The following is a 23,216-nucleotide window of genomic DNA, read 5'->3' as shown; positions in this document are numbered from 1 at the left end:
ATAAATAAATAAATAAATAAATAAATAAATAAATAAATAAATACATATTTAAAATATATATATATAAACTGCCTCAACTGTGCCAAACCAAAGTGAATACTTTCAGGATTATTTTTGTGTTTCAGTTAATGTATTGAGTAACAATGAGTATTGATCATGAATATAATTTGTAACAGTTGTATTTATTCATGATATAGGTTGATCTTCATCCTGTATTATTGGATCATGATTAAATTTACTTTAAATAGGTTTTATGATGCTTTCAAATACAATATATAGCTTTGGATCTAAGTAAATCTGCCTTTATTTTCAAAACTGCTTATAGATACTTATTTTCTCATGTTAGCACTGGCTTTGGGATAACAGATTAGGTTCTAACCAAACCTAGTTCTGATATCCTACCTATAGATAGAGGGGTGCTATCCCTTGTGGAAGATGACTTGTGAGGATTAGGCAACTATCTGTGAAGATGGTATGCACAGTGTGACTGAGGGATGGCTTCCTTATTTATTCTTTGATAAATATAGGCTTTGACAATATCAATAGCATCAAAGTTAAAGGCATTGGAGCATGTTAGTTTTTGGAATCAGTTTTGGCATAAGCAGTGGTTATTTTGTTTCACTTTGGTCACTGAAACTGTCTTTCTTCTATTGGTGGTTTTATTTTCACTAGCTATTTTCTTACTTCATATTAGTTGTGTATTAATAGTCCTGCTTCTCACACATTGTCTGTGGGGTGGGTGGGGTAATGCTTCATGAATTACAAAAATGTTTTATGCTTTGAAATAATGTACATTTTGGATGTTATTACCTTAAAACTTATCAGTGCTGAGATTGGGAATGTTAGTTGGCAATGCATGTACAAAGTCCAGTACTGCATAAACTGGATTTGGTGGTACACACTTGTTTGGGCAGGAGGATCAGAAGTTGAAGTTCATCCTTGGCTATGTAGCAAGTTTGGGGCCAGCCTTAGCTATATGAGACCTTGTCTAAAATCATAGTAATAATAATAAAAAACAAATGCCAAAAATTTTAAATTGACAGTTAACGTTAAGGGAAACTTGTTAGGAATCCTCTCCATTTTTAAATTTGGGCACACTTAAACTGTAAGCATAATGTGTAACTATTAGATTATCATCTGCTATTTGGTGCTAGGAATCAAATCCAAGGCCTTACACATTATGTTAGATGCATCACTAAACTATACCCCCAGCTCCTGTATTAGTTGTAGCCCAAATGACTGTCAAAACATTAAAAAAGAAAAATGGTTTGATAGTGTGAAGAGTTCTTTTTCTGTCTAGTCTCCTTGCTAGACAATCCTACCAGACCCAAAACTAATTTCACTGCATCCTTTTACCTAGAGATTGACACACACATCATAAAGACAAAGTATACTTTTTTAAAGTTATCTTGTTTTTAAATGTAGCTCAAGCTGTCCTGAAACTTGTTATCCTCCTGTCTCAGTCTTGGCAAGTGCTGGGATTACAGGTTTATGCCACTAGATCTGGAAAGGTCAGTTGTCTTTGGGCATGCCTACCTAATATAAGACTTACCAGCTATCTTAAGAATTCCTGTTTGACTGTATTAGTGATCTCTGAGGTTTACTAGCCATTTTCATGTCAGGGAACTTCTCAGTTGGATGTGATACTTTCACTGACTAATGGTCCTTTCACTGCCACTCAATTTTCTGTCTTCTCCCAGTCTTACTTACCTCATGCTACCCTTCGCTTATTTATCTGAAGTTTTGTTCTACTAGTACTACATTCCTTTTTTCTTTAAATAGTGGCAACACGAAGACCTCCTTATCAATAGACCACAAGCCATGTCAGTCACTCCACCTCGGTCTGCAATCCTGACCAGCATGAAGAAGAAACTGCATGCTCTCAGTCAGATTGAGACTTCGATTGGGACTGTTCAGGTGAGTTTGACTGTCTTGCTATTAGCACATTCTGATTTGCCAAGTAACTAACTAGTGACGTTGATTGTATCTGTGTCTGTCTTTGACTTCTAAGCCAAGGGAGTATAACATAATCCCCTTTCACTTTCATTTTAATTTTTTAAGTTTTTTTTGTTTTTAGTGAAAATGAAGAGCTTTTCATAGAATCTATTTTGGCCAGTTTTCCCTCCCTCATCTCCTCCAAAGCCTCCACCTCCCACTCTTTTAACACCATACCTTCTTTCTCTCATAAGAGAACAAATAGATTAATTTTTTTCCCCCTCTTACTCTCCAAGGCCAGGGACTCTTACAGTAATGATTTCACTGTTTACTTTGAAACTTGTTTGCTTCTGTAGATAAAGGGTTTAATATGTTCAAGGCAGCAGGCATGTTTCTAAATGATTGTTATTGGTTATATGCTTTCAGATGTGTTGAAAGCAAACTAGTTATTTTTTTTTTTTTAAATAACGCTGGACTTGAAGACTTAGGTATATAACTCAGATAGTTGGTGACATTTCTGATTATATAATTTAATAGTATAATATGAAATGCAATACTAATATAGTATTTTTAATTTTTTTTTTTTGTATGTTTGGTTTTTTGAGATAGGGTTTCTGTATAGCTCTGACTGTCCTGCAACTCTTTCTGTAGATTAGGCTGGCCTCAAACTCAGAGGTCTAGCTGGGCGGTGGTGGCGCACGCCTTTAATCCCAGCACTCGGGAAGCAGAGGCAGGCGGATCTTTGGGAGTTTGAGGCCAGCCTGGTCTACAAGAGCTAGTTCTGGGACAGGCACCAAAGCTAAACCCTGTCTTGAAAAAAAAAAAAAAAAAAAGCCGGGCGATGGTGGTGCACGCCTTTAATCCCAGCACTTGGGAGGCAGAGGCAGGCGGATCTCTGTGAGTTCGAGACCAGCCTGGTCTACAGAGCTAGTTCCAGGACAGGCTCCAAAGCCACAGAGAAACCCTGTCTCGAAAAAACAAAAAAACAAAACAAAACAAAACAAAACAAAAAAAACACCCTCAGAGGTCTCGTGCTGGGATTAGAGGTGTGTGCCACCACCCATTGACTGGCTGTATTTTAAATTTTTTTTAAACATTTATTTATTTGTTATGTATACAATATTCTGTCTGTGTGTGTGTCTGCAGGGCAGAAGAGGGCACCAGACCTCATTCCAGATGGTTGTGAGCCACCATGTGGTTGCCGGGAATTGAACTCAGGACCTTTGGAAGAGCAGTCAATGCTCTTAACCGCTGAGCCATCTCTCCAGCCCCTTTTTTTAATTCTTAAACTTATTTTTCTGTGCTAAGAATTGAACATATGGTCTCATACTTGCTAGACAACAGAGGTTACTCCTCAGTTTCATACATCTCCAGCAATGTTTGGACTTTTTTTTTCTCTCCTCTTTTGGCATAGAGGAGACAGGTTCTTACTCTGTAGCCCAGGCTATCCTGGAAACTGTTCGTGTTTAATTTTTTAAAAACTTAAAAAAAAAAAACGGGCCGGGCGATGGTGGCACATGCCTTTAATCCCAGCACTTGGGAGGCAGAGGCGGGTGGGTCTCTGTGAGTTCGAGGCCAGCCTGGTCTACAAGAGCTAGTGCCAGGACAGGCTCCAAAGCTACAGAGAAACCCTCTCTCGAAAAACTAAAAAAACAAACAAACAAACAAACAAACAAAAAAACGACAGTAATAAACACTGAAAAAAAAATCCTAAGAACATGAAAGTGCTATAGATGTCAAGAAAATAAATTGCTTGGTGGTGGTGGTGCACACCTTTAATCCCAGCACTCAGGAGACAGAGGCAGGCAGATCTGAGTTCAAGGCCAGCCTGGTCTACAAGAGCTAGTTCCACAACAGGCTCCAAAGCTACAGAGAAACCTTGTCTTGGGACCCCCCCCCCAAAAAAAAAAAAACAACAGGGAGATTAAAAATCTTTTCTTCCTGATGGCTTTGACCCTTAAATATACAAGCAAAATCAGGGTGAATGGGCTGGAGAAATTGTGCAGGGGTTGAGAGCACTGACTGCTCTTCCAGAAGACCGAGGTTCAATTCCCAGCTCACAACTATTACTCCAAAATCTGACACTCTTACATAGACATACATGCAGGCAAAACAACAATGTACATAAAATAAAAATAAATAAAGTAAAAAAAGATCAAGATTAACTTCAAAACAAAGGTGTTTGAGGTGTTTTCTAAATTAAGCATGCCTGTCCTTGTTTCTTCTGACTCTGACTGATCATAAAATGTTTAACATAGAGTGGAGAGTGTGATAAGGGCTCGGGATTCTGCTGACTTTTACAGGAGAAACTAGCAGCCCTTGAAGCAAGTATTGAGCAGCGGCTGAAGTGGGCAGGTGGTGCCAATCCTGCACTGGCACCAGTACTACAAGATTTTGAAGCAACAATAGCTGAAAGAAGAAATCTTGTTCTCAAAGAGAGCCAGAGAGCAAACCAGGTACTGCATCCTGAACCTACCGTGATTGTTTTAAGATGATGGAAGCATTAGAATTTTGTGTTTAGGTGGTTTTTGCTATTTCAGATCTAGGAATACTGATGTGCACTACTTAACAGCCTTTGTAAATAATTGGTGTGTTTTCATAAGAGTCTTATGTTCTCAGAACCAGTTCTCACTCAGATTCTAAAATGCATAGGGAGTATTGTTTTTCACATCATCAGTCTCCTTCCCCACCCTGTGTGGGTTCTCTCTTCACAGGTCACTTTTCTCTGCAGCAACATCATTCATTTTGAAAGTCTACGAACAAGAACTGCAGAAGCCTTAAGCCTGGATGCCACCTTATTTGAACTAATCAAAAGATGTCAGCAGATGTGTTCATTTGCGTCACAGTTCAACAGTTCAGTCTCTGAGTTAGAGCTTCGTTTGTTACAGAGAGTGGTAAGTCCTGTGGGAGTAACTAACTAGAAGTATTAAAAATAATAAGGCCAGCAGCACAAATTAAAGTTGTGATTATTTAAGACTAAGTAATATAACAAATTGTTCCAATTAATGCTTATTCTATTTAGGACACGACTCTTGAACATCCCATTGGCAGTTCTGAGTGGCTTCTGTCAGCACACAAACAGTTGACCCAGGATATGTCCACCCAGAGGGCTGTTCAGACAGAGAAGGAGCAACAGATAGAGACCGTCTGTGAGACCATCCAGAGCTTAGTGGACAGTGTAAAGACTGTGCTCACAGGTCATAACCGGCAGCTTGGGGATGTCAAGCATCTCCTGAAAGCCATGGCTAAGGTAATGCATCTCACTGACATAGTTTCCTGACTCAAGACCTTATAGGTCATATCTTTGTGTAAAGATGTGACACTTTGTCATAAAAAAATAACTTCTCAATTTACATCTTGCAACTTGTTTGTAACTAGGTCAGAATGTGTTTTCAGCAACTGTTTTTTTTTTCTAAAGCAGACATGATTTTTTTTTACAAAGAGTATCTGAGGCTTAAATAGATGAAGTTAGTGTCCAATGGAACAGCTATTTTGGTTTTTAGTTTCTTCTTCCCCACTTGTGTCTCCAAACAAATAAAGCTTTTCTCCGAAGTGAATTAACTACTGTCTCTTCTTCCAGTGCTCTACTTAGTATGATTAATAAGAAAATCCATTCCCTAAAAAGACTAAAGTACTTCATCATTTTGATATTTCTTTGGTACTAGAAATAAAGATCCTGTAAATATAAGAAACTGACATATAGGCAGATCAAACACAGTGACATTTAGATCATTTATTACCTCTTGATCACAAGGTGACTGACTGTCTTGAGAGGAATTGCTTGAACAAACAAGTCTGTTACTAATGGATTGTGTATTGGTGGCAGGATGAAGAGGCTGCTCTGGCAGATGCTGAAGATATCCCCTATGAGAGCAGTGTCAGACAGTTCCTGGCTGAATACAAATCATGGCAAGACAACATTCAGACAGTTTTGTTCACGTTAGTCCAGGCCATGGGTCAAGTTCGAAGTCAAGAACATGTTGAAATGCTGCAGGAAATCACTCCAACCTTGAAAGAACTGAAGACACAAAGCCAAAGGTAAGGGTCAACTCTCATGACGTAGAAGCAAAGCCTAAGTATTTACTGATGTATTTGTAAATAGTTATCTGATAAAAACATTTCATAAATAAATGTTTCATAAATTTTGTATTTCAGTATCTATAATAATTTAGTGAGTTTTGCATCACCCTTAGTCACCGACGCAGCAAACGAATGTTCAAGTCCAACATCATCTGCTACTTACCAGCCATCCTTTGCTGCAGGTATGAAAGAAAGAGGTCAATCTTCATATGTTGACAGTTTATACATACAGGTTTAGGTGCTTAGGGATGGGTGAAGGTCTATTGTGTTTATAGTCACTACCTTTTAAAGGAGTCTTTAACACTGTCATATAACCAGGCTCAATAATTATCATTAAAAGGACTTAAATAACAGAAATACATGTATTGTAAAATATTCTTTAAGCATGGTGGTGGTTTAAAAGTTTATTTTAGCTGGGTGGTGTTGGTGGCATACGCCTAATCCCAGAACTCTGGAGGCAGAGGTAGGATCTCTGAATTCAAGGCCAGCCAGGTCTATACAGAGAAACCTTGTCTCAAAAAAAAGAAAGATTTTATCTTAAGAGCTAGGCCTGGTTGTACATGCTTCTAATGTCTGTACTGGAGAGAGTGAGGCAAAAGATTGTGAGTTTAAGACCAGTCTGACCTAATAGTAAGACTGTCTCAAAACAAACAAACAAACAAAAAAACAAGACAAAAGACTAGTGAGTGCTTTTACCATTCTTGCAGAAGATGGGAGCAGTTCCTAACTCAAAATTTCCTGTAACTCCAGTTCCAAGAGATCTAGTGCCCACTCTGCTCTCTTTGGGTGTGCAGGCACGTGCACACCCACACTCGCGCATGCGCGCGCACACACTAAATCCAATGAAATCTTTACAAACAAACCAAACTGAAAAAGAAAACAATCAGCAAATGTAACAGAATTTAATATTGTTCTATATTTAAAATAAGAATTTTATATTGTTCTGAATTTAAAATAAATGGATTGATTTTCCTTATAAAGAATAGCTAAGGTCAAGTATGGTAGTGTATGCCTATAATCCCAGTCCTTGGGAGGCCAAGGCAGGAGGCTTGCAAATCTGGGACTTAAATGGTCTCAGACTTTCTTCTTTTTATTTACTTACTTACTTCTTCACTTTTTATTTATTTTGATATATCTCTACATTGCTGTGACTGTCCTGGAACTTGGTATATGGACTAGACTGCCCTTGAACTCTTGGAGATCTCTCTGCTTCCCAAGTGTCTGTAGTTGAAGGTGTCTACTACATACTTCTGAAGTCGGCTTCAGACTTTTAAGATCTAACTTTTTTTTCTTGTTGGTACTTTAGAATAGTAGAATTAGAATAGAAAAATCTGTTTGGAATCTTTCATTTCAAAGTAAGCCATGAAAGCTACTGTGTGCATCTGTAGGGTCCCCCCCCTTCTTCTTTTATTTATTTGTTGTTTTTTTTATTTATTTATTAAGTATACAGTGTTCTGCATGTATGCATTCCTACAGGCCAGAAGAGGGCACCAGATCTCATTACAGATGGCTGTGAGCCACCATGTGGTTGCTGGGAATTGAACTCAAGACCTTTGGAAGAGCAGGCAGTGCTCTTAACCACTGAGCCATCTCTCCAGCCCTTTATTTGTTGTTTTTGAGACAAGGTTTTTCTGTGGGAGAGAACTGCCTGTCCAGGAACTCATTCTGTATACCAGGCTGGCCTCAAACTCAGAGATCGACCTGCCTCTGCCTCCCGAGTGCTGGGATTATAGGCATGCACCACCACCACCTGGCTTTTTTTCTACATTTTTTAAATAATAATATATTCACAATAGATCATTTTGTGAGTGTGATTTTCTGTTGGATTTTCCCAGTTAATGTTAAATTGGTAATGGCTTAATGTAAAATTAATTAATGTCCTAAAAGTATATCAAGCTATGCTGACATCTTCATCCATCCATCCATCCATCCATCCATCCATCCATCCATCCATCCATCCATCCATCCTTTTTATGTGCATTGGGAAGGGAGGGAGGGAGGGAGGGAAGGACAGAGGGACAGGCGGAGGGAATGAATGAATGAATGAATGAATAAATCTATCTGGGGGAAGTTGGAGTAGGAGAAAGACCATGGCCAAAATATACTGGAGTAGAAGCAGCAGCAGCAAGGCTGATGGCTACACCTTAAATCCAGTTCCCAGGAGGCAGATGCAGGCGAATCTCTGTGTGTGTTCTAGGCCAACCAGGCTTAGCAGTGAGATGCTATCTTTTAAAAATAAAAAGTATCCTAAGTATTAGGTTGAAGAGATGATTTAGCAGTTAAGAGCACTGACTGCTCTTCCAGAGAACCCAGGTTCAATTCCCAGAACCCACATAGCAACTCACAACTGTTTGTACAACTGTTTTTAACTACAGTTCCAGGGGACCTGACACTGTCATGCAGACAAGGTTTCTCTGTGTAACAGCCTTTTGCATCTTGGAACTAAATCTTGTAGACTAGACTAGCCTTGAAGTCCTTGAGATCTGCCTGCCTCTGCCTCCCGAGTGCCGGGATTAAAGGTGTTCTCTACCACTGCCCGACTTTTTTTTTAAAGGTTTTAATTTTTAGTGTTTGTCTGCCTACATTGCCAAGGAAGGCAGGAAGAAGGTATTGAATCCTTTGGAACTAGATAGTTACATTTATGAGATGCCATATGGGTGCTGGGATTTGAGCCCAGGACCTCTGGAAAATTAGCCAGTGTTTTTAATTGGTGAGCCATCTCTCCAGCCCTGTACCTTGTTTTTTGAGGCAAGGTCTCTCACTGCACCTTACCTGGGTTCACAGATTGGCTGACCAGTAAGCCCTAGAGATCCACTGTCTCTGCCTTCCTTGCACTGGAATTACAATTGCATTCTGGCTTTTAATGCCCTAGTTGCTCGAAGTGTTGACTGCCACTGTTTATCATTGTGTAGTGAAGATCGTTATGTTGTTCAGATTCATCTATTGAGAATCCCACTGTTGAGAAATTGTATTTTTAGGAACATAATTGTTATGTCAAGGGATAAGAACTTTTACCATCATAAACTTTTCAAGGTTGAGTACTGTGGAGTACTTGCTATCGGCCATCTCCTTGTTTGTGTGCTGCTGCCACCCCCACCCCTGTTTCTGTTTGCATGCAAATTGAGCCACCAATTCTTTCTCTGTAGCTGTCCGGAGTAACACTGGCCAGAAGACTCAGCCTGATGTCATGTCTCAGAATGCTAAAAAACTGATTCAGAAAAATCTGGCTACATCAGCAGATACTCCACCAAGCACCATCCCAGGAACTGGCAAGAACATTGCTTGTAGTCCCAAAAAGGCTGTCAGAGATCCTAAAACAGGGAAAGGTAATCAGCTAGAATATGGATGCCTTATAATTCTATATTAAATAAAGATTGGCTTGACTAATATGTGTTTTTGCTTTATAGCTGTACAAGAGAGAAACTCCTATGCAGTGAGTGTGTGGAAGAGAGTGAAAGCCAAGCTAGAGGGTCGAGATGTTGATCCAAACAGGAGGATGTCAGTTGCTGAGCAGGTGACTATTTTTTTTTCCGTTTATTTATTAAAGATTTCAGTCTCTTCCCCACCACTGCCTCCCATTTGCCTCCCCCTCCCTTGTCAGCCCATAGAGCTATCAGGGTCCCTGCCCTGTGGGAGGTCCAAGGACCACCCACCTCCATCCAGGTCTAGTAAGGTGAGCATCCAAACTGCCTAGGCTCCCACAAAGCCAGTACGTGCAGTAGGATCAAAAACCCATTGCCATTGTTCTTGAGTTCTCAGTAGTCCTCATTGTCCACTATGTTCAGTGAGTCCGGTTTTATCCCAGGTTTTTTCAGACCCAGGCCAGCTGGCCTTGGTGAGTTCCAGGTGACTATTTTTTAAGCTTAAACTGTTATAATGCTGCTGGTAGGTTCAAGGATCTCATTTACCCGTTTCTTTATTTAATCAAGAAATAAGGCCCTCGGGCTAGCAGAACGGCTCAGTGGGTAAGGGTACTTGCCACAAAAGCTTGATAACCTAACTTCAATCCTTGATTTCACATGGTGGGATAAAGAAAGCCAATTCACTCAAGTTCTCCTCTGACCTCCTTATGTCCTCTGCTGTGCTCATGCACAGTCTCTTACTCTTTCTCTTGTTTTTCTGTAACAAAAAGAGGAATCAGCCCCTAAACCTATATTCAGGAGTCAGAAGGTTATTAGTAACATTGTTCTCAAGTTGTCAAATGCTCATGACTTGACTCTTCACTACTTAGGACTTTCCTTTTAGGCAATGTCTTCCATAGAAATTTAAGGTGTGCCGGACAGTGGTGGTGGCACACACCTTTAATCTGAGCACCCGGGGGGCAGAGGCAGGCAGATCTCTGAGGTCAAGGCCAGCCTGGTCTACAAGAACTAGATCCAGGACAGGCTCCAAAGCCACAGAGAACCCCCCCCCCCAAAGAAAGAAATTTAAGGTATATGACTGCTCTAATCATCCACCAAACTCAAGTTAATTCTTACTTTAAAGATTTGAAAGTTTCAGATAGAGGATGACAGTTTTTGGAGGTGTAGACTCTTTAATCCCACGAATATGTCATACGAATGTGTGTTCTTGTCCATTTTTCCCTATTATTAGTTGTGTGTGTCTGTATGGCATCCTCCCACTCCTAGGTGCTGGGAATTGAACATAGATCTTTACAGGCACTAGGCAGGTACTTTACCACTGAGCTGTTCAAAGTTACAGGAAAGTGTAGCTAGTCATACTCTTACCTAGACTATTTCTTGCACTCACTTTTGTCATTGTTTTGTTCTACACATAATAACATTTCATGGTATAACCCTGAGAACAAATAATGATGGGGGATGGGTAGGCTGCTTATGAGCGCTATGCTTCTCTAAGGCTTCTGACTTTCCTAAGACACTCAGCCTGTGGATCCTCTGTGGTCATGGAGAACATCACCTTTTTACCATGTTTCAGCCAAATCTTTCTTTGGGTGATTGGGTTGACTAGCGCTTACTTGGAGACAACTTACACAATTTGAATATAAACTGACCTTGCAAGTTCTCAGTGGTTTCACTTTTCTCCTACCTATGTTCACAGGTTGACTATGTCATTAAGGAAGCAACTAATCTAGATAACTTGGCTCAGCTGTATGAAGGTTGGACAGCCTGGGTGTGAATGGCAATACAGTAGATGAGTCTGGTTAAGCGAGGTCAGACATCCACCAGAATCAACTCAGCCTCAGGCATCCAAAGCCACATCACAGTCGGTGGTGATGCAACTGGGGGCTTACTCTGAGGAAACCTAGGAAATCTCGGTGTACTAGGAAGTGAATCCTGCAGGACAGCTGCACTCAGGGATACGCCCAACACCATGGCCAGGGTCAAAGGTGAAGAAAGCAAGCTCACTGCCTGCACACGGAGATTGTCTTTCTGCCACAGAACAGCTGCAAACGTGTCAGGAGGTTATGTGAGAAAGAAATCGGGATGCTGCGGAGCACAGAGTGACTTGGAACTCCATTCCACCTGACCCTGTGTGTACAATCCAGGAAAACAAACCCCGCTCAGAAACAAGAGAAAACGGGGAGCCGCGAAGAACTCACAGCCACGGAAGAGTTGATGCATTCAGATTCTCGAGAAACACTTGTTGCTTGGCAACAGTACTGGTTGGGTTGACCAGTAAGTATCAAAAGGCTATGCTGTTATGAATTTCAGAAATGGACTGAAAAAAAAAAAGGGAAAGCAATGTAACAGACACTACATTGAAAGAGAACTGACTTCTGAAATGAAGGGAAAAGCAACCATGGATCCCACTCCTCCCCATCAGTTTCCCTGTTCCCCAGCTCCTCATTGACCCACTCTGGTAGATTAGCCAGCTGTCAGACTCACTTTTATTTCAATCCTTACACTTCATAAACTTTCGTTACCACATTTGGAGACTGAAACAGGAGCTTCTCCAAGTCCAATGAAAACATGGAAAATTTAAGGATTGTTTAAAGGTCCGATCATCACATACAAGATGTAACTCTGGTTATTTCAGTCATATATGTGACTCTTATCATGTACAGTTTCCAGAATTGTCACTGTGCATCCAAATGTAATGAGTCTAACAGACACTGATTTCATGTGCACTCCCCTCTGCTTATAGTGTGCATTTTTTGGAGGTCATTCAAATTTTCCCTCTTCTGTGATTGCTGTAGTTTCTTTCATAGAAAGTAGCTGATCTGATGTAATCTTTTGCCTTTTAAACAACCAGGATAGAGAACCTATTGGAGTTTGCATTGTTGATGACAGGTTCACAATAAAGTGTTCTGGAGGAGGTAGAGTGAAATGTTTTTTAATTCAGTTTTCTCATTTGATACTTTTAATTTAATTTACAAAGTATAATTTTTTATTTTACATTTAAGATGTAAATTAAAAGTGCTTTAGTTTACCTGGCATTTGGGAGCATGAGAAGTGATGCCCACCAATATCTTTTAGTTCAGCTGGTGGTCTGTGAGGGTTCTGTTTACTTTTCAGCATCATTTGTTTATAGCTTACTGTTGAGTAACTAGTGTAGTGAGTCATGATCAAGACATCTTTCAGTTTAGCATGTTCAGTACTCACTGCTGATCCTTGATAGAAGTTGAGACCATAATAGAGTTAAAAATCACATATCAACACAGAACAACACAGAGTATTTTGAGTCTGTTTTCCCAGCATTTTAGCAACTAGTGCAGTGGTCACTTAATTTGCCAGCCTCTGTGCACAAGCCTGAAAGGGCCTATGGAAACACTCCATGTGGCTCTGGGCTCTTCTCTGCTTGCTACGAGTTTAATCCTCAAGAGATGGATGCCAGTGTCAGCACTTTCTTAATTATGAGTATTGGAAGATGCTGTTTTGAATTTCCATGTGTCCAACGACAAGGAACTTAGCACATTGCATTTGATTTTGTTGATTTTGAGCCTTATTTTCACAAAACAGCCTAGCTGGATTATTGATGCCATACTGTATTTTGCATGCTGCTTTCTTCCCTAGAGGCATTGAGAGCAACGGTACTTTAGTAACTTTTGTTCTCTCAAGACTTGTCATTTTCAGTGATGCTTCATGCCGGGAAGAGCTTTTATCATAATGATAAAACCAGTTCATACTCACATACCCTGTAGTTTGTGGTAGTGGTCAGAAATGTCTTCTGCTTTGGTAGTAGGTGAATTTTATTTCTCATGATTTTGGGCATCAGAAGTACCTGGCAACTTAATCCAAGCAAAAATATGACAGCTTAAAAAAAAAAACCAAAAAAAATGTGCCTCTGATGGATTATCCAACCTATCTATTTTAAACTGATTCTGAGAGAAGAGTAGTTCTTGGTTATAGGACAGATAAGAGCAACCAAGGACTTCAAAGCTTGCTGCCCACTGTGCTCTGGACAGAACCCTCATCTGTATGGTTTGGCTTCCTGTGCAGATAGCCTTGCCAGGTTGAACTTCTGTAAGAAGTCTCAAGTGGAAAAAATAGGGCCATTGGGGGAATGTCTTAAATCATGTAGAGTGCTGTAGTTTTGAAGTCACACATCTTTTGATGACAAAATATCTGTGGAAAACCAGGGATATTTTCTCTTTTCCCCAACCTTTTTCTCCTTACTCCTTACCCTTCTACTCCCTATTGCCTATCTTCCTTCTCCCCATCCTTTAAGATTCAGGGGTACAGAACAACCATACAAACAACCTCTTCTAATTCAGAGTACCCTTGAAATGTATTTTGTCTTTAATTAGCTAGTCTGGTTTTAGTTGATTTCGCTACCAAACTGTGGAGGCCTAAGTTAGTACTTACTTACGAAACTGTTTCTTCCTTTACCAAAGTGTCTTTTAGTTTCTGTTTCTGGTCATGGAGCTGATCACACAGATGGTTAGATACTTTTTGACGGTGGTGGTGGTGAGGGTTTTTTTTTTTTAATAAATAGGTATGAGATTTCTGTGTGAAAGTGATAAGTCTTGATCTACTTTCTTAGATCACTGATTCAGCGTTCAAATTCCAAGTTCAGGGTGAGAGTTTGTAATACAAAGAAAAAATTCCCTTCACTTTGCCCTTAACACTTGCCTCTGTTACTTAAGCTTAGTTAATATTTTCTTACTATTGTTCAATGTTTGGTGTTATCTGCATTGTTTTTTGTTTAATTGTGGTTGTTCCGATGTGTGAAATTTAAGGAAAGAGCCATTTAATAAAATGCCAAGCAGGGCAATGCAAGTACAGCCAAATATTAAAGTTGATGTTCAGTCTTAGGTCCTTTTTAATCTGGGGTATTATAGGCAGTACTTTAAATCAGAGTCTTCCTGGCCTATTTCCCTCCACCTTTTTGTAGATACTCGGGGGCTTACTTGTGCAGTACTAAAATCAAAGGAGCTGGTTCTTCTTTTCTCCCAATTCTTTTCTTAGTAATGAATACACCTACAACTAGCCTGTGACTCCTATTCATACAGCAGATGTCAGTGCTGTGCTGCTGTTAGCTAGATTACCTGCAGTGCAGGGATGGAACCTTGCACATGCTAGGCAAGCGCTCTTCCTGAGCTACATACATCCTCGCCCTTACAACTAGCATACTGAAGCATTTTTTCACGTGTTCAGATGAGTATGAAAACATTGTTTTATATCTCGTTAAATTTATAAAATGCCAGTAATTTAGAACCCTCCCCCACAAATCAAGGAGGCAAAAAGCACTAGTCACTGAAGTCCTCATCTTCAATGAGCTGGGTAGGATAGGAAGATCTTCTAAGAGGTATTAGTGAGAATCACAGCGCTCTGCTAAGATTCAAGAGAAGGCAGTTCACTGTACTTTGCCTGCTTTTGGGCCTGGATAACATTATTATTTAAAAAGAACAGATTGAGCTTGGGTTAAAAAGGGCAACCATGTAGAGAACCCTTGAGAAATGGGGGCACTGAGAAATTCTAGTGCTAATGTTTAAAGTTCAAAATCAGCTGGGTGTTTGAAGAAGGTAAAGAACTGGATGTTGTTCTGAAACAGATCCCTCCCCAAACAGGCTGATTAACAGTGGTTGTTTTCCCTTTTCCTGATGTTTGATTCAGCTCCTGTTTCAGATTACTGTGTTGCTTATTTTTCTAGTTTTACAAGTCCCTTGGTGGCAGCCACATCACATTTCATGTTTGGGTTTTTTTTGTTGTTGTTTATAAATACTCTTAGAGCAAGTTGAGTTGAGCTGAATCTTCCGTGTCCTGGTAACATTGTACAGAATAATATTTTCTTTTTTCTTTTCCTTTTATTTTTTTAAGTTGTAATGCCTCCTGATGGATATAATTTCGTGCTTGTATTTAAGATTTAAAAGTTGAATAAATCACACCAGCTTCCTGAAAATGTCCATGATGCATCTTTTGGAAAATACAAAACACATGCCTACTTTGCATTAACATGGTAAAGATTATATGAAATACCTGTTTTTCAAAAAATAAAGGTTCAAGTCTTAAAAGATACAGTATTTAAGTTCTGAATTTATTGAAGTGGATCCCAGAAAATTTGTTTTGGTACACTTTTTTTCTGTTCTCTCCCAAAATTAAAAATGTTTAATTCTCAAAAATATTTTACTTGCTTTTGAACAGAGAAAATTTTATTTCATTAGTAAAGTTTTTAGATAATCCGTGCCTGGGGAGGGGGGGTGGCGCATGGCTTTAATTCCAGCAATCTGGAGGCAGAGCCCGTGGATCTCTGAGTTTGAGGCCAGCGTGGTCTATAGAGTGAATTCCTGGACAGCTAGGGCTACACAGAGAAGAAACCATGTCTTGGAGGGGGGAAAAAATAATGCCTTTAATCTAGGGGAGGCGAAGGTAGTGGATCCCTTGAGTTTGAGGCTAGCCCGGTCTTACAGAGCAAGTTCCAGGATAGCTGGGGCTACAAAGATAAACCATGTCTTGAAAGACAAAAGGCAATGTATGTAGCTTAATTTTGGCAACCATTATTGGGAGTGAAAGCTCTGAAGGAAGAGAGTATGTGGCAAGTTCTCTTGTGCCAGAGTTCTGAGGAAGATTTGTGATAAGGGCTTCATTATCTGGTACAGAAATCTCTTGTGCAAAAAAGCGTAGGTGTTTTTAATCACTGGGCCGTTTGGATCAGGGCTGGGAACAGCACACAAAGCGCTCTAGAGAAACTGCTGTTGGACTTCAGCTACTTCAGCCTCAGCAGCTGGCCTTACAGCGTTTGGAAACAACGACCAAACTCCGGAGCTTTCTTGAAGCAACAGCCAAGTTCCCAGGGTAGAAATGGTGGATTTTTAAAGCCCATTTGTACTCCGGCCTCTCTTATGGGCCCTTCACTGCTTAGCCTGTGGAGCAGCTGTCCGGGTCCTTTTGTTCCCAATACTGAGGAGGAGGGAATTCTCTAGGCTCCAAGTTTTCTCCAATTAAGGTTTCTGTATCGATCTAGTCATATCACCCGCCCCCTCACCCCCAATTCCTCGAAGCAGCACTTCACCCGAGCTTCTTAGCCATAACTATGTTGTGCTAGTTAGTACCTTATCCAAGTACTTCCCACAAGGTCTGTGACAAATTGTATGCCCCTTTTATAGAACCATCATGCGCCAGGTAGGGCCGGGCTTATTTCAAGTTCTTTACAAAACCTCCCAGGAACTGAAGAACCTGGTAATTAAAGAACGAAATGTTTTAAAAAAAATAACCTAGATGTAAAATATTTGAGGTCAGTATTTTACATAGCTTCCTCCACACATTAGCCCGTATCAATGTGAAGAGCTCCATCTGAATTTCTCACCCACCTATACATCCCTCCATCTTACGCGCTCGCCTAGCTACCTGAAGTGCGCCACAACTGTTATTTCCCCAAAAAACTGACTGCAAAAGGTCTTTAAGAGTTTGTGCATCTTCCGTGTTCTCATAGGGTCTGCTACTGCTGGCGAGATGGCAGCAGCAGTTCTCACATGGGGGCCGCCAGCCTTCCAGTCATAAATCTTAGCAGGTGCCACAGGAACCTAAAGCGTCCTCCGCCCTTGCAGCCTACGACGCAGGGCACGGCGCAGTAAAGCAGTAGGAGCCTCAGAGGCCTTGATCTAGCAGGGCGAGCGCCTAGAGACGGCGGTTGAACCGCTTCCTTCCGTTCCGCCCCCCAGCGGGCCACACCCCTGAACTCTGATTGGTCCGAGTCTTTCTGCTCCGCGCAGCCTCTCTCTCCTTTGACCTGGATTTCAAGTCATGCGCTGGCTGCCGGTTGGCCTGGCCGCCCAGTAGCCGGAGTGCCTTCTGCCCAATGAGGAGCGAGTTTCGCGAGGGCTATCGGGGAAAGGCAGCCGGCCTATATAAGCTGGCTGCGGGGCGTTCCCTCGCGCTTCGGTCGCCTTGCGGGTGTCGGCGCCCAGTGTCTTTTGCTCGTTGAGACCGCGCCTCCAGAACGATGGCGGAAGGGGATAACCGCAGCAGCAACATGCTGGTGAGTCGCGGTCGTTGACTTGTCCCCGACGCTTCCGGTTAGTCCTCTTGGTCTTGGTGCCTCCAGGGAGCTGCCAGGCCTGATCCTGCGGCTCCCTGCCCATCTCTACTGTGGCGGTCTCTACTGCCGATCCCCAACGTCCTTCCTGGACCATGCACGATGAGGCAAGGACCTCAAGTGAGGAAGTGTGAGAATGGGGCCGTGGCAAGAAGGAACCTGGGTGGCAGGTTAGGGCACTCGGCCGCCAGGGGCCTTGTCTAACGCTTGGGGCTCATGCCGGAGACCTACCTGTTCCGCCCTCTTGGGTTTTAAATCATGTTCGGTAGATTATTTGTATGAGGGCTTTTCCGCCCAAAACTTAAGCGAGGGTGGAGGGTCAAAGGGCTGCTACAGAGTTAGTTATCGCTGACACATAATTTGTTGTAGCTCGCTGCGAGTTCACCGCAGGAAGCCGAAAGTGGGTTCAGCGGAAAGGACAGTGGGAGGTCCTGGCACTTATCTGGGAACTGGTGAGGGGGCTCACTTTAGAATGATTAGCACGGATCTGAAAGAACTGTACGAGGTGGTATAAGAGGAAGGCACATTTGCTTCGTTACAGATTTTTGGGTTTTTTTTTTTTTTTTGAGACCAAGGTTTCATGTAGCCAAGCTGGCCCTGACCTATGTATTGAGGTTTGCCTTGCATTTGTTATTCCCGTTTCCCCTCTCAAGTGCTGGGACCACAGCTGTGCATCCCCAGGTCCTGCTAGTTTTACAAATGTAACTGCATCACCTAGGCAAGAATGAGAGATCCTTTTGTTTTCTCTGTTGCCATTCGCCAGGGAAAGACCGAACATATCAGAAATGAAAAGAGCAACTACCAGCTTGTAGCTTCTGCTTTTGCACGTCTAAGAGCCTAAAAGCCAGCAAAAACGAAAAGTGTCTACAGGACAGTAGAGGATCGGGCGGGACTTTCACTTTGCATTGCTGTTTAGAGACGCTTTTTCCTGTCCCCTTAAATTTCTCCTACGCACACACCCACCCTCCCACCCCACACACCAACAAACAATCCAATAGAGATGCTTGCCCTGTACTCTTAAATTCCCCCTACATAACACACACACCAGCAAACAATCCAGTAAGAGGATTAATTGATACTAAAGGAAATTGCCACAGGAGAGGACCTGATTACGAACAACTGTTTCCATCAAAGCAATATCACTTTAAGGAGAGCAAGGCCATTAATCTTATATTTCCTGGATTTAGATACATTATCTTTACCTTTTTGTCTCAGTTTCCACATCCTAAATAGAGGTTGTAAAAATATCTTTTCCAGTTTTGAGGCACATGAATTGAAGTATAGCATGTGAAATGTTTAGAATTTCTAGTTTGGGTTGATATCAGTATTAAGCATGTAATATAGTCAGAAGTACTTATGACACAGATTTTATATTAATTAAAAGTAGTCCAAGTCCATATTGTGCTCTATCATTTTCACAATCCTTTGTGAAAAGCTTATATTGTCACTTGGGTTCCGTGTGTTCCTGGGGGTTGAATCCAGGGCCCTACACAGACTGAGCAACTTCTTGTTCTAATTTCCTTCTTTATCAAAATCCCTGAAGGGTTTAGGTCACAATAGCTCACCCTAAAGGTGTGCTTTTGACCAGCTGTCAAATATGCAGAGAAATTTGAAAGCTAGCCATGATTCCACCATCAGCGATGAGGAACCATTGTGGAGGACTTTAAGTGCCTCACATAACTGTGTGGAGGAGTTTTTTCTAATTCCACAGTGACTGCCATGCCAACATTGGAATAATTCCAGCATACAAAGAGCTATTTTAGAAATTGTCCGGACTGACTGTTTTCATGATGGATTTAGAAAGGCCTAAATCAATAAATGACCAATCAACAGACAGTGCCAGCCACCTGAAATGAGCGAACGATAGAGGATCCAATTTAGTAGTGTTCTGAGCACTGCTGCATAACGCTGTGGATGAACTGGGGATATTAGTTAACCATAGTAAGCTCACTTTCATTAATATTGAAATGTTTATCCCCACATTGTGAAGCCTTGGGAGTATTATGTTACTTCATGGACACAGCCCAGTGCTAAAGTGACCATTAAAGAAAGGTTGGACTTTCTCCCACCCACAGATTTTTTTTTTTTTTCTTTTTTTGGTTTTTCAAGACAGGGTTTCTCTGTGTAGTCTTGGAGCTTTCCTGGAACTTGCTCTGTAGACTAGGCTGGCCTTGAACTCACAAGAGATCTGCCTGCTGAGATTAAAGGTGTGTGCCACTGCCACCTGACGATTTTCTTGTTTGTTGCCAAAGTTGCAGTTTTTCATGACTTGGCTTGTTTAAGATAGCGGGCTGATGCCTTGGAAGGCTTTTATTCTTTTAGCAACCTAAGTGTTGAGATTGGTGAAGTAACACTCTGCATTGTTGACCGCATGTAGGCTGTGGAGACTGCAGGTCTGGAAGAGCAGCTGCAAGGATGGGGAGAAGTGATGCTGATGGCTGACAGAGTCCTTCGCTGGGAAAGAGCCTGGTTTCCACCTGCCATCGCAGGCGTGGTTTCCCTGCTGTTCCTGTAAGTGAGGGCTGCTATTGCTAAGTGCTCAGATGGCTCCTAGCCTATGCTTAGAGACGCTTTTGTAATACATAATCCAAAAAAGGAACGCCTTTTTTGCATGCAGCTTACCCAGTTTCTAGAATTTGTAGTCCTTTTGTAAAGTTGTAATCTGATACAGTTGAGCAAATCCTGTGCATTCAAACTTCTGTGTTTCAACACCCTTCCTTTGTATTCTTTCCTAATAAAAATTGAGGACTCCTGAGTTTTGATTGTTGCTGGTGACATTAACTGCTATAACTGTGACAACATGCATGCCTCCTAAAATCCACTTGTGAGGGAATTAGAAAGGAAACAGCCCCGTCTTTGAGAGGCTGTGGGCTAGGGAGTAAACACCTTTGGTTAGGAACAATGACTACTGGTTTTCTAACTGGTTAATTTTCTTTGTTTTTAACAGGATTATCTATTATCTCGATCCATCTGTGCTGTCCGGTGTTTCCTGCTTTGTTATGTTTTTGTGCCTGGCTGACTACCTTGTTCCCATTCTGGCACCAAGGATTTTTGGCTCTAATAAATGGTAGGTGGCTATGTATGATTAGTGTACTGTGCTTAATGAAGACTGTTTTATAACCATCAGACACCGGCTGGGAGTTAGTCATTGCTCTTATGTGAAGAATTTCTTAGCTGAATTTAAATGAGTGAATTTTCAGTACTATTGTCCTTGTATGTCACTTTGGTCAAAAACTTGCTTTCTTTGTTATCTGTTAATGTTTATTCAATTTTACTTCTATACTTAGAGTGAGGTTGTTTTGTTTTTGGTTTTTTTTCTCTTTATGGTTTTTTAAGACAGGGTTTTTCTGTATAGCATTGCTGTCCTGGAACTCATTCTGTAGACCAGGCTGGCCTTGAACTCAGAGATCTACCTGCTTCTGTCTCCTGAGTACTGGAATTAAAGGTGTGCACTACCACTATCCTCTTAAAGAAAGTGTGTTGTTATTTTTATTATTGTTCCTGTTAATATGTTTTTGTTTGTTTGGTTTTGGTTTTTGGAGACAGCGTTTCTTTGTGTAGCCCTGCCTGTCCTGGAACTAGTTCTGTAGACCAGACTGGTCTCAAACTCAAAGAGATCTGCTTGTCTCTGCCTCCCGAACACTGAGATTAAAGGTGTGCGCCACCACTGTCCAGCAGGCGAGGGTATCTTTTAAAGGTGCTGTTTTAAATAAGAATTACAGAACTTTTTTTAAATTAACATTTATTTATTTGGGGATGGGTGCATGTGCTAACATGCATATGTAGCTCAGAGGGCAGCTTCCCAGAGTTTGTTCTCTCCTACCGCGTATGGACCTTGGGGATGGAACTCCGTCACCAGTCTCTGCAACATGTTGCTTTGCCAGCAAAGCCAGCTCTTTCAATGGACCTTGAACTCAAGTTTGTTTAAATGTGTCTCTTTGTGTGTGTGAGTCCTCATTTGTACACAGGAGGACAACTGCTTGTCAAGGTCAGTGACTGGTTCTCTTGTTACACTGTCCTCTCACAGGCTTTCCTCCAACACAAAGAAAAGCCTCCAATTGTTAGACATTATTGGACCTTTAAGCTGTGTGGGTTGGCGCACACCGCTCATCTCAGTACTCTGGATGACAGACATTGTGATAATGAGCGCAGAGTGAGCTATACACATAACAAGCTATGGACCTGTCTTGGCTACACCGAGAGATCCTGTCACACCCACAACCAGTGTTCCTTTACATTCCCCAAAACAAACCAAGAGGGATGTTGTGTTGAAGGCTGAGAGAGCTAGTGCATTGAGGCAGTGCAGGGGTAGTTGACCAAGTCCATTGTGAGTAGGTAAGAGGAGATTCTCCTGTTGGCTACACATGAGCTGTTGATCTCATTTTTACCGTTATTTGAATGATTAACCAGGACTTGCTAAGATTATAGTTAAGTGGTTAAGGATTACAGTAACTATTTGAAATTCCAGTGCAATGTTGAATATCTCAGAGCTCAGTATTAAGAGCGCTTTTCCAGAACACATGGTACCCTGAGTTCTGTTCTTTGCTAGAGGAAGGAAAAGCCATACATAATGAGAAGAACCAGATTTCGGAATAGATTATTCTCTGTCTGTTGATATTTTCAATTGATTGGTGTTCTGCCTGTGCCCTTAATTTTTTTTGTGTTTCCAAATGACAGCAAGTTATATAATCTGTAAAGATGAGAGCCTTTGTTATGTACCTTCTGGATCTGTAAGAACAAGCTCACATAATTTGGGGAGTTAGCTTAAAATATGGTTTAAGTAAGCATGTTTCTTTAAAAAATAATGGGTCAGTGTTAGGATTTGTTATTCAAATTGCTTTTCCCTCACCATGAAGTATTTAATGCTGTTATGTTTGGGGAAGTTTATGGCCTTGACGTTAGCCCAGACAGCAGTTCACTAACTCATAATTCTGGAGGAAAGTCTTCAGAGAGATAAACAGAAGTTTGGTAGTGATAGCATCCATGGGGGCGGAAGAAATGGCTCAGTGGTTTAGAACACTTTTAGAAGATCCAGGTTCGATTCCCAGCACCCAAATGGCAGCTTACAACTCTATAATTCCAAGATCTAACACACAGACATACATGCCGGCAAAACACCAATGCACATAAAATAAAAATAAATCATAAAAAAATAGCATTCATGTGATGAGGTTTATGTTTTGATTATGGATGATGTGGGAAAGAAGGAATGTTATAACCACACTGTAGCCTTGACCATGAGCAGCTTGGATATTCTGTGAAATCCTCCGACTGTTCCTGCATTTTACCAGCTAGCAGGTGAGAGGGCAGTATGGTTCTTAGCATTGATCCTTTTTAGTACTGGACCTTTTTAGTGCCACAAAAATAGCGGAGGGACAGATTAGAAATGACTTTCTTCTAGAGGCCTATCAGTTCTGTTTGGTGTTTGTATTTTCTCTCACTGGAGCTGAGTTTATAAGGCATTTGGATTGGACTCTTTCATTTTTGTCTCTCTCTGTGTGTGCATTCGCATGTGCTCAAGTGTGTGTGTTTGCCACCCACATGCACTTACCCATGTGCACATGTGCAAGTCAGAGGTCAACTTTCTAGAGTTTGTTTCTCTCCTTCCATGTGGGTGCTGGGGATTGAACTTGGGTCACCAGGCATGACAGTAGCATCTTTATCTTCTGAGCATCTTGCTTACCTGGTATAGAAATTATTCTACTCAGATACTCTGATGCAGCTGCTTAGAGCACTGATGGGCACAATGCAAAATTCACTTGGCG

The 23,216-nt window shown here is 41.3% G+C and overlaps 2 protein-coding genes across 5 annotated transcripts in view; both read left to right on the top strand.

Annotated features, from left to right (window-relative positions):
- The window catches only part of Smg1 (SMG1, nonsense mediated mRNA decay associated PI3K related kinase), a 103,975-nt gene extending 88,552 nt beyond the window's left edge, over window positions 1-15,423 (top strand). For all 4 annotated transcript variants that reach the window (XM_005351046.3, XM_026781414.1, XM_013347673.2 and 1 more), the window contains 9 exons: window positions 1,783-1,917; window positions 4,239-4,391; window positions 4,650-4,829; window positions 4,958-5,185; window positions 5,762-5,973; window positions 6,091-6,197; window positions 9,162-9,341; window positions 9,423-9,529; window positions 11,074-15,423. In XM_005351046.3, coding sequence (XP_005351103.1) covers window positions 1,783-1,917; window positions 4,239-4,391; window positions 4,650-4,829; window positions 4,958-5,185; window positions 5,762-5,973; window positions 6,091-6,197; window positions 9,162-9,341; window positions 9,423-9,529; window positions 11,074-11,151 — 1,380 coding nt within the window. In that variant the 3' untranslated portion in view covers window positions 11,152-15,423. The remainder of the gene's footprint in view (window positions 1-1,782; window positions 1,918-4,238; window positions 4,392-4,649; window positions 4,830-4,957; window positions 5,186-5,761; window positions 5,974-6,090; window positions 6,198-9,161; window positions 9,342-9,422; window positions 9,530-11,073) is intronic.
- A 1,748-nt stretch (window positions 15,424-17,171) lies between these two features.
- Arl6ip1 (ADP ribosylation factor like GTPase 6 interacting protein 1) overlaps window positions 17,172-23,216 on the top strand; it is a 10,163-nt gene continuing 4,118 nt past the window's right edge. The window contains exons 1-3 of the mRNA XM_005351045.2: window positions 17,172-17,394; window positions 19,829-19,962; window positions 20,399-20,518. Coding sequence (XP_005351102.1) covers window positions 17,359-17,394; window positions 19,829-19,962; window positions 20,399-20,518 — 290 coding nt within the window. The 5' untranslated portion in view covers window positions 17,172-17,358. The remainder of the gene's footprint in view (window positions 17,395-19,828; window positions 19,963-20,398; window positions 20,519-23,216) is intronic.

This window comes from Microtus ochrogaster, chromosome 8 (assembly GCF_000317375.1).
Source record: "Microtus ochrogaster isolate Prairie Vole_2 chromosome 8, MicOch1.0, whole genome shotgun sequence".
Taxonomy (NCBI): domain Eukaryota; kingdom Metazoa; phylum Chordata; class Mammalia; order Rodentia; family Cricetidae; genus Microtus; species Microtus ochrogaster.
This window is presented reverse-complemented; position numbering and strand designations above follow the sequence as displayed.